General features: G+C 39.7%; 1 protein-coding gene across 1 annotated transcript; it reads left to right on the plus strand.

Moving 5' to 3' along the window:
• Positions 1 to 3,889: 3,889 nt before the first annotated feature.
• On the plus strand, positions 3,890 to 7,186 carry LOC131692683 (uncharacterized). The gene is made up of 2 exons (XM_058979863.1): positions 3,890 to 4,172; positions 4,544 to 7,186. Exons 1-2 carry the CDS (start codon positions 4,157 to 4,159, stop codon positions 5,836 to 5,838), a joined length of 1,311 nt encoding a protein of 436 aa, XP_058835846.1. The 5' UTR covers positions 3,890 to 4,156; the 3' UTR covers positions 5,839 to 7,186.
• The last annotated feature ends 5,924 nt before the right edge of the window (positions 7,187 to 13,110 follow it).

Below are 13,110 nucleotides of genomic sequence, written 5' to 3' on the forward strand. Positions count from 1 at the left end.
AGTTCGAAGAAACAATAAAAAAAATCTTTAGTGTTAACCAAAGTAGAGAACAACTCAAAGGGATAGTTCGATCAAATAAATTTTATTTTGATTCAACAATGTTTCTATTTAAAATGCAAACAGAAGTATCTACATTTTCCGGCTCAAGAGTTTTTGATTTTTTTAATTATATAAAGTGTTATGGCTCAGTTGACAATAAATTCACAGAGAACAGACGTCCATCTTCAGCATTCAACTTGTGTAAAAATCCCCAACGGTTGGGATATCTACACTACACGGAAACGAAAAACTACCTAAAATTGAGTTCCTTTGACTCAATCTCGCGGTATCGTGGGGGAACTTAAAATTAGGTAAACCGTGTTGAAAGTAGTTTCCATTTAACCACGGCAAAAATTACAATTCATTGATAGGTTTTTTATACTCAAATTTAAGTTGAATTTACCTAATTTTGAGTTCACCCCAAACAACTCAAAAGTACCTTCCTCCACGGAAGACCTCGACTGAGTCGAATCTCTCTTTTTGTTTTTGACAACACTAATAAGTGCGAAAGCGACGCACAACTCAAAAGTAAGTTAAAAGAACTTTTCTGCAGGTTGTTTTATTTAACCGTGTACACCAGGTGCGCTATTGTCGTCATGTTTTTAGTGGCTGAGTTCGACTGAATTGACAGCGGTTATACCCAGTAAAGTTCAGTCGGAAATGAACTGGAATTCTGGCTGGTTCCAGTTCGTATTCCGGCTCCAGTGCAACAACCGATTCTAACTAGAATCGGTTGTGTCACTGGAGCCGGAATACGAACTGGAACCAGCCAGAATTCCGGTTCATTTCCGGCTGAGCTTAACTGGGTACCTCTGGTACCTAGAGTTACTATATTAAGAGTTAGGCGGACACAAAAGCCGGAAAACTGGCAGCTCTTATTTCAGGAAGAAAACACTGGCATCCCATGTAAATGTTCAAGCTCTAGCTTGATAATTTCATTGTCGTCGTAATAACTTTAAATGCACGAATAGAAAAACCAATTCGAAGATCTGATGATATGTTTTCATACTTGTGCGAATATCTCTTCTTGTTACAAAAAAAATTGGTTCTTTTCGTTTCTCTACACTCGATAACACAAGATAAGAGTAAAATAGTTATGACCATAATCACAATACCTTTTCCATATACATTCAAAGAGAATATATTATGTGACGTCATGCTCGATTGGCGAATCAAAGCGTGATTGACTCACAGATGGCAAATATGTAAAAATGATGATGGGAAATTTGACATCCGTCAAACTACAGTGATTTTTTTGGTATTTACGAAACCTTCTCTAATATCTTCAACACGGAATCCAAAACGGCAAGAAAAACGTTAGGTAAGTTATAGAAATCAAAGATATAACTGCAAAAATCTGACGTTACTTAAATATTTTTTGTTTTAATAACCGCTGACATTGGTTATTTTTCAGAAAAGAAAAAATGTGTTGTTCACGTGTGCCTGAGCTATTTTAGTGCATCTGGAAATTTTACCACCTTTTTCAAAATTCCTTATCCAGTGTTTCATAAATGAAAGCAGCTCTTGCACTTCTCCAGTAAGCGCCGAAATTATATGTTCAGCTCATTTTACTTAGGCGGATATTATTGCAAGTAAGAAAAGAGATGCGAAAACCGCATATCCTTCCTTTATTGGACGGATGGATTCTCCGACGTAATGCAGGACGTTCATGGTCGAAATATAACAAAAATAACATAACCTTTCATAATTCAGAGTAGGTTTTGCAATACTTCAAAACTTCATGAACTATAACTTTACCAAATTGCGCAATAAAATAAAGGTAATTTCTTACCAGCACTTTTATATTCCATATCAAAATAATTTTTATTTACCTATAAGAATATCGTTTAGAAATTCACTTCCTTTATAAAAATTAACCCATCATCCTTTTTGTAATTGCAGGCCTGACAGACAGGTGTCTCACAACACGTTTTATTTTTGCTTTGATTCTTCAATTGGCTCCGGCATTTGACATGTTCAATTGGCTCCGCTCAGTGTCTCCGCCTAACTATGAATATAGTAACTATACTGGTACCAAGTCAAAGCAGTAACTATACTGGTACCAGTTAGGACTTCTGAGTGAGTTCAGTATGGATTCCAGCTCAAGTTCATCAACCGATTCAGTCGGAATCGGTTCCCACTGAGACGTCCAAAAAATTGTTTCAAAATCGTTCAACACGGGTCCAACGATGAACGTTTGTTGAACGGTTATTTGGACGTTGTCCAAATTGGTCCAACGAACGTCCTTCGTTGGACAATTTTGAAACCAACCGTTCTTAGAGGGTTCCCACTGAGACGTCCAAAAATTTGTTTCAAAATCGTTCAACACGGGTCCAACGATGGACGTTCGTTGAACGGTTATTTGGACGTTGTCCAAATTGGTCCAACGAACGTCCTTCATTGGACAATTTTGAAACCAACCGTTCTTACAGGGTTGTTTCCCGAGGTGCAACCCAGTGAGCAAATTTTCTTGCAGAGGGCGCTCTGGTAGATTTCTTGGTTTGGCAGCCCTGTGAGATTTCTGCGCGTATCCTGTCGGGTTAGTTGAGCTAGAGCGAACTCGGTTTCGCTCGCGTTTTCTGGTAAATTTTGACAGGAACCGAGCAAAACAAAACCCTGGCATAACTCGGACATAAACTGTGCAAAGATCCTGGCAATTCCTACCTGGTAGAATTTAGCACGAATCGAGCAAAACATCTGACAAAGATGTGGCAGGAAGCGTGCAGAGATCTTGGTCGTACATTTCTGGCTCGATTCTGGATAAAAGCAGCATCGGTTGGTGTAACCGTTTCTGTCAGAAACGGTTGTTGCATTTAAGCGAATTCGTTGCCAGAATTCTCGCACAAATCGCGCAAAATGCTCGCAGAAACTCTTGTCCGCTTCTCCAGAGAAGAAAAAAAACTAAAACGATACAGAAAGGAAAAAGGTGAGTGTTATGAATAAATATATTTTGACCACTCAGAATGGTTCAACGGACATGAAACAAGAACATGGTTATTCATATTTTGTGATACATACACTGCGTTTAATTATATTATATTATAATTTAGTGACCCGAAGCAGTTGGCGAATTGTAACTATTTAAACTAAACCGATTTTATTAACGTACATGTTTCCATTTCTAAGTCTTCGATTGATCCCTGACAGTAATTGCAATCGGCTCAGGCTCTTTTGTGCGTCATGCATTCACTAGGTCTGTTCCAGTACCAGGAGAAACTGGAAGTACTCCGGAGAAAATCGTTCCAGTACTCTCTTCTCTTTTTTCTTCTTCTGGTAGCAAACCGGTGTAAAAAGGAGCAAAGATTTTTTGCTCCTGTTTACTCCGGAGTGACTTCCGTGTACTGGAACAAACCTACTGACTCACAATCGAATTGTGCCTGACAACGCGCCCATTCCCCTTACTGAGCAAAAGGGCAGGGGAGGCTATTTATATAAGTGATTATACAACAAAAATCATATGCTCATAGAAACTGATCCTGACCTGCTAAGGACAAACGGAAGAAGTCATTTTTCATCATTTTTTGCTTTCCAAAATATTATTGTCGTTGTTAACCACGTTGAGTTTTAGTCTCAACTCTGCGCATGCTAAAAAACATTTTAGCAAATATAAAATGAATGAAATTTTTCAATGAGCAAGTTTTTGTTTATAGACAATCAACTTGATCAAACTTCGCCTCCCATTCGAAACATCCCTAATCCATATTTCGGAACATCTCTTCAAAAAAGAACTCGAAATAATTTGACAACTATCGGACCTTGGCTGGAGATCAGAACCAATAGGGATCTTTAGGGTGTAGTAAATATGTGAACAGAGACAGTGAAAATAAGATTGACATTAAAAAAACCAACAACAGCCAAAATGGAACCTTACAACGGTATCAAAAATGCGCACGGCTTTCCCAAACCATACACTGTAAGATCGAACTAATTCGAGTTAGGAAAACATGCGTTTCTGCGTTTATAAATACACAAACGCAATATCTTCACCGGAAGATGATAGATGTCGATGGACTTATGCGTTCAGAAAAAAAAGAGGAATGAGAGGAAATGATTCATTCTGTGAACTAAATTGAAGGAGAAAGGACGTGTTTGCCATATTATCAGACACGTTCACGACATGGCGCAGTTGGTCGGTAAGTATAAATAGCAATTGGAAAAGCTTTTGCTTATTGGAATATACGAAGAAGTATATTGGCCGAGCGTTGCAATACGAACCGCATATAATGCAATATTCGGAAATAAAATAAATGTGAGGTTGAGCCCACAATTGGTTCTGAGCGAGAGGTCTCGGATCACGAGAATATAAATTGGAGCAAGAGCGATAGGTCTCTTCTCATTTGCTACTCGAGCGAGTGGTCTTGAAGCACAAGTAACAAAAAAAAAGTGTAAACCGAAATTGCTTGGTCGAGCGAAAGGTCTCGACCCACGCGCAAAATAAAAAAAAAAAAAAAGAAGAAGATGAGCGCCATGAACATCTCGTGTTTTCTTTTCTCGTTCATTTTAGATAAGTCGTTGGGGGAAAGCAAGACTAAGAAAAAAGCTAAGAAGAATTTGTTGTCTAGAGAACTAGCAGAAGAAAAGGCTAGGAATGCATTGCTCTTGGACGAATTGGAAAAGAGTCGTATGCAAAACGCGGAACTTCTCGCAGGATTAAATGTCTCATCGGCGGCAAATATCAATCCTGTTGATAACGCCGCAATTGATTTTGATTATGGAAATAGACTCTGCAGTACACAGCACGTAACCACCCCACCGAGTTTGGATGAGTCACGATTTTTGTCATCCATGAACCAGCTTTCCGTTGCATCCATCAACGTACCGGAATGCAAACCTATTGATGATGATGATGATATACATAGACAGTCATTCGAGTCATGGAAGGATTTGCTTATCGATTGCATGAAGTTGGCGGGAATAGATGACGAGTTTACGAAATTTACGGTGTTTAAAGTGAAAGCCGGGGCTCGCCTGCTAGAGTTATTCCGGAACACAAAATCACAAGCAGATGATCCGGACCCGGACATCAAACCCTTTTCAAATGCTATGCACAGGCTCAAATCCTACTTCGGATCAGGCTCCGATGTAATGTTGATGAGACGCAAACTAGCACTAATGAGTCAGAAGCCAATTGAGTCTGACCTGACGTTTATCACTAGAGTTGGTTCTACTGCTCGCCTTTGTGAGTTTGACGAAACGAAGGAATTCGAAGAAATAGTTGCCACGGTTGCCGAACACGCTAGAAACAGGGATGTAAGAACAGCGGCATTAAAAATGCTCAGCCGCAAGGGATGCTTTACAGATCTCGTAGATAAAGTACGTGAAATCGAAGCTATAAGGCTGAATGAAGAATTTGTTATGAGAAAACATGGCAAAAATGAACAAACACAAGTCGCGTATGTCACTGATTCAAGGCAAGTGAACCGCCGACGATTTCCAGAACCGTATGAAATGCGCAGACACAATTATCGCAGTGCTCCAATGTCAAGAGATCGACGGTCTCCGCAAGGCAGATGGGTTAACAGGAACTCGGGGTCTATCCGTCCTTCCCGCGCTATGAAATGTTGGCGATGTAATAGCGTGTTCCACACAGCAGACGTTTGTAACGCCAGGGACAAAACGTGCAACAACTGCGGTCGAATGGGACATATCCGACGTGCATGCCGCGCTCAGGAATCAATTCCGACACCAAAACGTACATCAGATGACCAACTGGAATCTATTCCGAAGATAGCTGCTATCGAGAAGGAAGAAACCAATCACGAAGTTGAGGAAAATGTGAGTGAAGTACTTATTAATTAATATTGCGATACAATGTATCGAGTTAATATAAACCATGAATTTAAATATATTATTTTGAGAGAAATAAATAGAGGCTGGATTCATTATTAAAAAAAAAAAAAAAAACATGTTTCAATCGAAGTAATGCTTGAATACTATACAGGTACAAATTAATATTGACCAACGAGAAGCACGCATGCTATGCAATCAAATTTATCCGAAGATTCGAACAGAGACTGACTCAGATGCAAATGCGTGTGTCGATTCTTCTATTTGTCCAAAGAGTAATGTTACAAATGCTGCTAGCTACGATCCGAAGATAAAGACCGATATCAGTTTCCATCCAGTCGGACGAGTGAGTAACAATATATGCTTTAGGCAAATTGATTCTTTAAAGTTTGTTCTTATGCATTTAGGTTCAGACTCCATCTTCAGAACCGAGAAATATGGATGGAACTATTATAGCTGAAGTTGCGGGAATGCGATGCATTTTCTTGATCGATTCAGGGGCACAAGTGAACACGTTCACCAAAGATATGTTTCGTAAACTAATTAACGATTCAAGATATAGCAGTGGTTTGTTGAACATTCAATACAAAGCCGATAGACCGCTTAAAGCATACGCTAGCGGTGAAATTGCAGTAATAGCAACATTTGATGCAAAGTTGTACATATCGAACGATCGACCCACATTTCTTGAGAAGTTCTATGTTGTCAATGAGGTACGAGCACTCCTGAGCAGATCCACTGCCACAAGATACAGCGTCTTATTATTGGGTCTAAAAGTACCTATTCAGCATGATAATTGGGAAGATCAACAATTATATGCTGGGGAGGTCGCGTCGATTGGAATAAGTGGGATATTTCCAAAATTTAACGTTCCCCCTGTAAAGATATATTATGATAAAACCAAACCACCGTGCAGAAACATATTTCTGAACATTCCGTTGGCAGTGAAACCTCTGGTGGAAGAACGGTTACAGGCCCTTGTTGTGGCAAATATCATCGAACCTGTGAAGGACGGTATGGATACGTCATTCTGTTCTTCCATGTTGGTGGTACCCAAAGGAAAAGATGACATCAGAATGGTTATTGATTTGAGGGGTCCAAACCAATACATACATCGTACGCCATTTTCAATGCCAACTTTGGAAAGGATTCTAGCCGAATTAGATGGAGCTCAGTGGTTCTCGACGATTGACTTGGAAAACGCATTTTTTCATATAGAACTGGATGAGGACTCGAGACACCTTACTAATTTCTTCACAGAATATGGAATGTTTAGGTGTGTTCGGCTTCCATTTGGTTTATGCAACGCGCCAGACATATTCCAAGAAACTCTACAAAGAAAAGTTTTAGGAGGTTGCAAAGGCTGTAAAAATTACTTAGATGACATACTTGTATTCGGTAAAACGAAGGCTGAACACGACGAAAATTTGGCGGAAGTACGGGCACGCTTGGATAACCATAACGTAAAAATAAACGAGAGCAAATGTGTTTTCAGTTCTCAATCCGTCAAGTACATTGGATTTACCTTAACACCCGAAGGCTGGCAGATTGAAGATGAAAAAATCACTGCTATTAGTAATTTCAGAAGGCCTGAAAATTGCTTGGAGGTCAAAAGTTTTTTAGGTTTGATCACATTTATCGATAAGTTCATCGTGCATCGAGCCACGAAAACAGAATATCTCCGCTTATTGGCCAATTCGGAAAAATACTACTGGACGGACAACGAAGAAGCGGAGTTCAACTTTTTTCGAGAAACAGCTCTTGATTCAATAAAGCGTTTAGGATATTATAGCCCAACGGACCGCATTGAGTTGTTCGTCGATGCATCGCCCGTTGGACTTGGGGCTGTACTGACTCAGTTTAACGAAAATGAAATCCCAAGAATTATAGCGTGTGCTTCAAAAGTACTTACTGCAGCTGAACAACGATACCCCCAGACACAGAAGGAGGCTCTTGCAGTTGTCTGGGGTGTAGAAAGGTTTTCATACTACCTGTTAACCCGAACATTTACAATCAGAACCGATGCCGAGGCAAATCAGTACATTTTCAATAACAACCATCGCCTAGGAAAACGAGCCGTCTCACGAGCAGAAGGTTGGGCATTGCGTCTTCAGCCATACGATTATAGCATTCAACGTGTTCCAGGTAACCAGAATGTGGCCGATGTTCTATCTAGACTCATACCTGCAGCACAACAAGCTCAACCATTCAAGGAAGATGAAGAGAACCATTTCTTGTATGCATTGGACTCCGGTTGTATGGAGATTACGTGGAGTGAAATCGAGTCTCATTCAGAAAAGGACAGCGAACTTCAGCTAGTGCGGCAGGCTTTGATGTCAAATAACTGGCCTACCGAACTACGATGTTTCGAGGCCCAAGTAAAGCACTTACATGTACTTGGTTCGTTGGTGTGCAAGGACGACAGAGTCATTCTACCATATTTGCTCCGCGAAAAAGCACTTAAATCTGCCCATGGAGGGCATGTAGGAGAGGTAGCTATGAAGCGCATCATGCGAGGGTTTTTCTGGTGGCCCCGTATGTCTTCAGATGTAGCACGGTTCGTAAAAAACTGTAACACTTGTACGCTTTTGTCGAAACGTAATCCTCCTCTGCCACTAGCAAATAGAGATATGCCAACTGGTCCGTGGGAATTCATACAGATCGACTTTTTGTCGATTCCCAAATGCGGACACGGAGAATTTTTAGTCGTGATCGATATATACTCCCGCTATCTCTCGGTTGTCGAAATGAAGGCAATGGATGCAGAATCTACAAACTTAGCATTATCCGAAGTTTTTCAAATGTGGGGATGTCCACTCGTAATACAGAGCGACAACGGCCCACCTTTCCAGAGTGCAGCATTTACGAAATTCTGGGAGGACAAGGGGATCAAAGTTCGAAAATCTATACCACTATCCCCACAATCTAATGGAGCAGTAGAACGCCAAAACCAAGGCATCATTAAAGCAATTTCAGCATCTAGATTGGACGGCATAAATTGGCGATACGCTCTACAGGAATACGTGCATAAACACAATACACTAGTTCCACATTCGCGACTCAGAGTAACTCCGTTTGAACTAATGGTAGGGTGGAAGTTCCGTGGAACTTTCCCAAGCTTGTGGAGTAGCTTAAATGGGAACGAAATAGACCGCGCAGATCTGCGAGATCGAGACGCGGAGGCTAAATTAATCAGCAAAAAGCACGCGGATTCTGTTCGCGGGGCGAAGGAATCTGACATAAACGTAGGTGATACAGTATTACTTGCTCAAAGTAAAAAGAGTAAAACCGATTCCACTTTTTCACCGGAGCGATATCAAGTTATAGCTAGACAGGGAGCTAAAGTGGTGGTGATGAGTAAGACAGGCATCCAGTATGCACGAAACGTCCAAGAGGTCAAACGAGTACCTGTTGAAATATCGGATGAATCAAGTTCAACCGCACAAGAAATTCCTGCCAATAGTTCCAACATAACCAGCGATGATACATTTATTCCAGCATCAAATGAAGCTGTGGATCGAGAAACGGGATCTTCAAAATCGCCGAGGGCTGGTTCAAACATTGAAGCTAGAACATTGCGCAAGAAAGAATTAATTATTCGGCCAACAAGATTTGACGACAAATATATTTACCACTTATTTTGTTAAATCCACATTTCCATCGCATTCTATTTCATAAAACTTTGTATACCAAACGATATTGAAAAAAAAAAAATAAACTTTAAAGTCAATGACATGATCTGGTTATTAATTTCACCAATTTCACCAATTAGTATTGGGCGATGCCGATGCGATTTTTTTTTCAAAATCGATTTTATAGCAAAATCGATTTTTTTCATTCGATCTTTTTTCCGTTCAATGTTTGACAACATCGATTGTATTGATTCATTGAAATCCGAGGGTCTGCCCCAAAGGGAAAACGAGCGTGCCCGGACAAGAATACGAAGAGTGGCAGATTTGACAAACGCAAAACAGATTCAAGATAATCTGCATAAGGTGTATGCATGTGTGTACAATAATATTTTTGGTGGCAAACGCTTTGAGAGGCTGAAAGCACCAGTTTCTATATTCAAAACATTGTTTTAATTAATTTCGGTTTTATCAACCTCTTTTTTTGAGAAGTGAATCAGTATTTACGCAATGTCGATCTTGCCAATCGTAAAACCAAAACTCTTGCTTTACGTATGCCTATACCTTATCTGGTACCATCTTGGGTTTTCACGTCTTGCAGTTTGACAAGACCAAAATTTGACAAGACCATAATTTGATGTTGGAACGGTCTATCCCTGAGAATGATCATAGGAAGGGCAATACCTCGATGAAATCGGCTTAGTGAAATCGATTTTATGGCAAAATGGCATCGATGTTTGACATTAATTTTTTCTGATTAAAAAGATCGATGTAGCAAAATCGATTTTAATTTTCAAAATGCCCTTTATGTTGTCCAGCGATACCAGCTATGAGAAATTAATATAAGTTCTTTGCTGTTAGAGTCCCATCCGACTTACTGTAATTAAAAGCGAAAATTTTCAAACGAAGTTTATCAGGTTCACTTTGCGAGGTTAGGCTGGCGTAAAATGTAATATCAAGGGTTAAGAAAGAAAATTAAAACATTTAGTGAAGGTATTAAAAGTCGTACTAATAATTAGTAATAATAAAACTAAAGCAAAAAAAAAATCAGATTACGCTGCTCTCGTATGTTTACTCAGGTTTGTTTTCCTCCAGCTGTCATATTGTCAGTCAATTAAAACATTGAAAATGGCCAACCTAAAGTATATACAATGGTGTGAAAATGCTCTGTCACTGTCAAACTTATTTCGGAGACTAGCTAGCCTACTTTCCGAAATTCACGACAGAGACGTGCATTATTAGTTGGTCAGGTTCCATCATGAAGATTATCTGACCTGAAAGCTATTTTTCAATTTGTTTTCTTCCATTTATTAGAACATTACGACAGGTGGAACAAAACAAATCGTTCAGCACACTAATACAGATACAGATGGTAAAGTACTCCATAAAAGAATGGAGGTGAGAAAGGATGTAGTAAATATGTGAACAGAGACAGTGAAAATAAGATTGACATTAAAAAAACCAACAACAGCCAAAATGGAACCTTACAACGGTATCAAAAATGCGCACGGCTTTCCCAAACCATACACTGTAAGATCGAACTAATTCGAGTTAGGAAAACATGCGTTTCTGCGTTTATAAATACACAAACGCAATATCTTCACCGGAAGATGATAGATGTCGATGGACTTATGCGTTCAGAAAAAAAAGAGGAATGAGAGGAAATGATTCATTCTGTGAACTAAATTGAAGGAGAAAGGACGTGTTTGCCATATTATCAGACACGTTCACGACATAGGGGTGTGCGGGTTAAGGCATTTTCTGATGCAGATTTGTACCGTGAGTTAATATCTCAAGCCTTTTTCAATTTTTTGGCCCGAAACTATTGAAAAAAACATTTTTTAGTTTGTTTCCTTTTTGGACAATAACACATCCAAACCCATGAGACTTGCACGACTCCATAGGTTGCCTTATCGGATCTACCATAGTTTGCAGATTAAACTTGGGATGGCAGGCTGCTAGCGGATTGACAAAGTACCAGATCATGATGTGTGCACGCTTATTTGAAGCGACTCAGGGAGTGCGTCGAAAATACTCATTTTTGGCAACCATGAGAAGCTGTCAGAAAATGAGTAAAATTTAAAACTGTCGCTGAGTAAAAAGTGCTCAACAAATTTTCAGCGACGGAAGTGAAATTTCTATGTGCCTGAAGAATTTGTTTTCCCAGGTGACAAAATGGAGCAAATCCAGAAAATTGTAGACGGCGAATCATATCAGGCTCTAGTCGGTAAGTCGAAAAGATTAATGCATTTTATCATTGTTATGTTGTGAAGTAAAACATTGTGTACAACACAGCGGTTCGATGCCCCGTGCGTGGCTGTTCCCTGGTGGTACCGGGAGGGGCAAAGTCATTCAGATTGCATATGTCAGAGGTCCACGGAATCAAGACAAGCGTAAAAAATACTGTTCCAATGGCATGCGGGATGTGTAACATTACATTCGCATATTTCAAAAATTTTTGGAGTCACATTACTCGAAACCATAATGCATTGATTGACAGTAATGAACCATCGCCATCAGTATCTGTTGAATGCCCTCTGCCAGATCCTGATATGAATATGCAAGTAGATGAAGATGAATGCACTGAAAGTCCTGCGCTCATAACCAATCCCAATTTCTATTCTGAGCCAATAAGTTTGAACGAGTTGAAAGCGCAAGTTGCGGATACTGTAACATCGCAGCGGGCTGATGTTTCTCTTCCGGAAAGCAGGATTCAATCGTTCCTCGAAACTAGCTGTAAAATTCTTACCAATTATCAGCGTTATGTTTTAGCTGAGCTACGACTATTTCTACAACGGATGGCTATTTCAGAAGATAATAAAGATGCGGTTGATTTCATTAACTCATTGGAGCTATCTGATTCCTTTTCGGATGTTAAAACATATAATGACAATATATCGTATCTGTCCTTTAGAGCAAACGGTGACGTTCCAAGACCCCAAGAAATAGTTCTTGGACGCCGCACAGTGACTCAAATTGTCCCTCATTCTTGCAATTCAGTAGCAAAAAATTCAGTTCGAAAGGTGATAAAAGACGTTTTTCATTACATTCCCATTCATGAAACGCTTGAACTCATCATGCGAGAAGAAGCTGCACGCTGTAGTGTCCTTTCGGAGATGCCTGGAGGCGATGGTGTATTGCGTGGATTCAAAGACGGGTTAATTTTTAAAAACGATGAGTATTTCCAAAAACATCCATTCGCTCTTCGGATAATTCTTCATGTGGATGAGGTAGAGTATCTGAATCCTCTTGCCTCGCGAAAAGGTAAAAAGAAGCTAACAAATATTAGCTTCAAAATACAAAATTTTGACCCGATTGTTAACTCTTCACTTAGTCGTGTGTATTTGTCTCTGGCGGTGCAGTCGAATATTCTGAAAAAGTACGGTTACAAAAGAGTGCTCAGCAAATTTTTGGAAGATCTCCGTTTATTAGAAGCAGATTCTGGAATTAAAATAAGACTGAAATGCAATTCAATGTACACATTACGTGCTGTTGTGGTAAACGTAGCAGGAGATACAGCAGCACTTCATGAGCTTTTCGAGATCATGGGACCTCAGTCGAAACTATTTTGCCGAGTTTGTTATATCTCGCGAGATGATCTCAGAAACGGTTCATTTGGCAATGTTTTCCCGCACAGGACATATGAATCAGTTCA

Source organism: Topomyia yanbarensis, chromosome 3 (assembly GCF_030247195.1).
Source record: "Topomyia yanbarensis strain Yona2022 chromosome 3, ASM3024719v1, whole genome shotgun sequence".
Taxonomy (NCBI): Eukaryota; Metazoa; Arthropoda; class Insecta; order Diptera; family Culicidae; genus Topomyia; species Topomyia yanbarensis.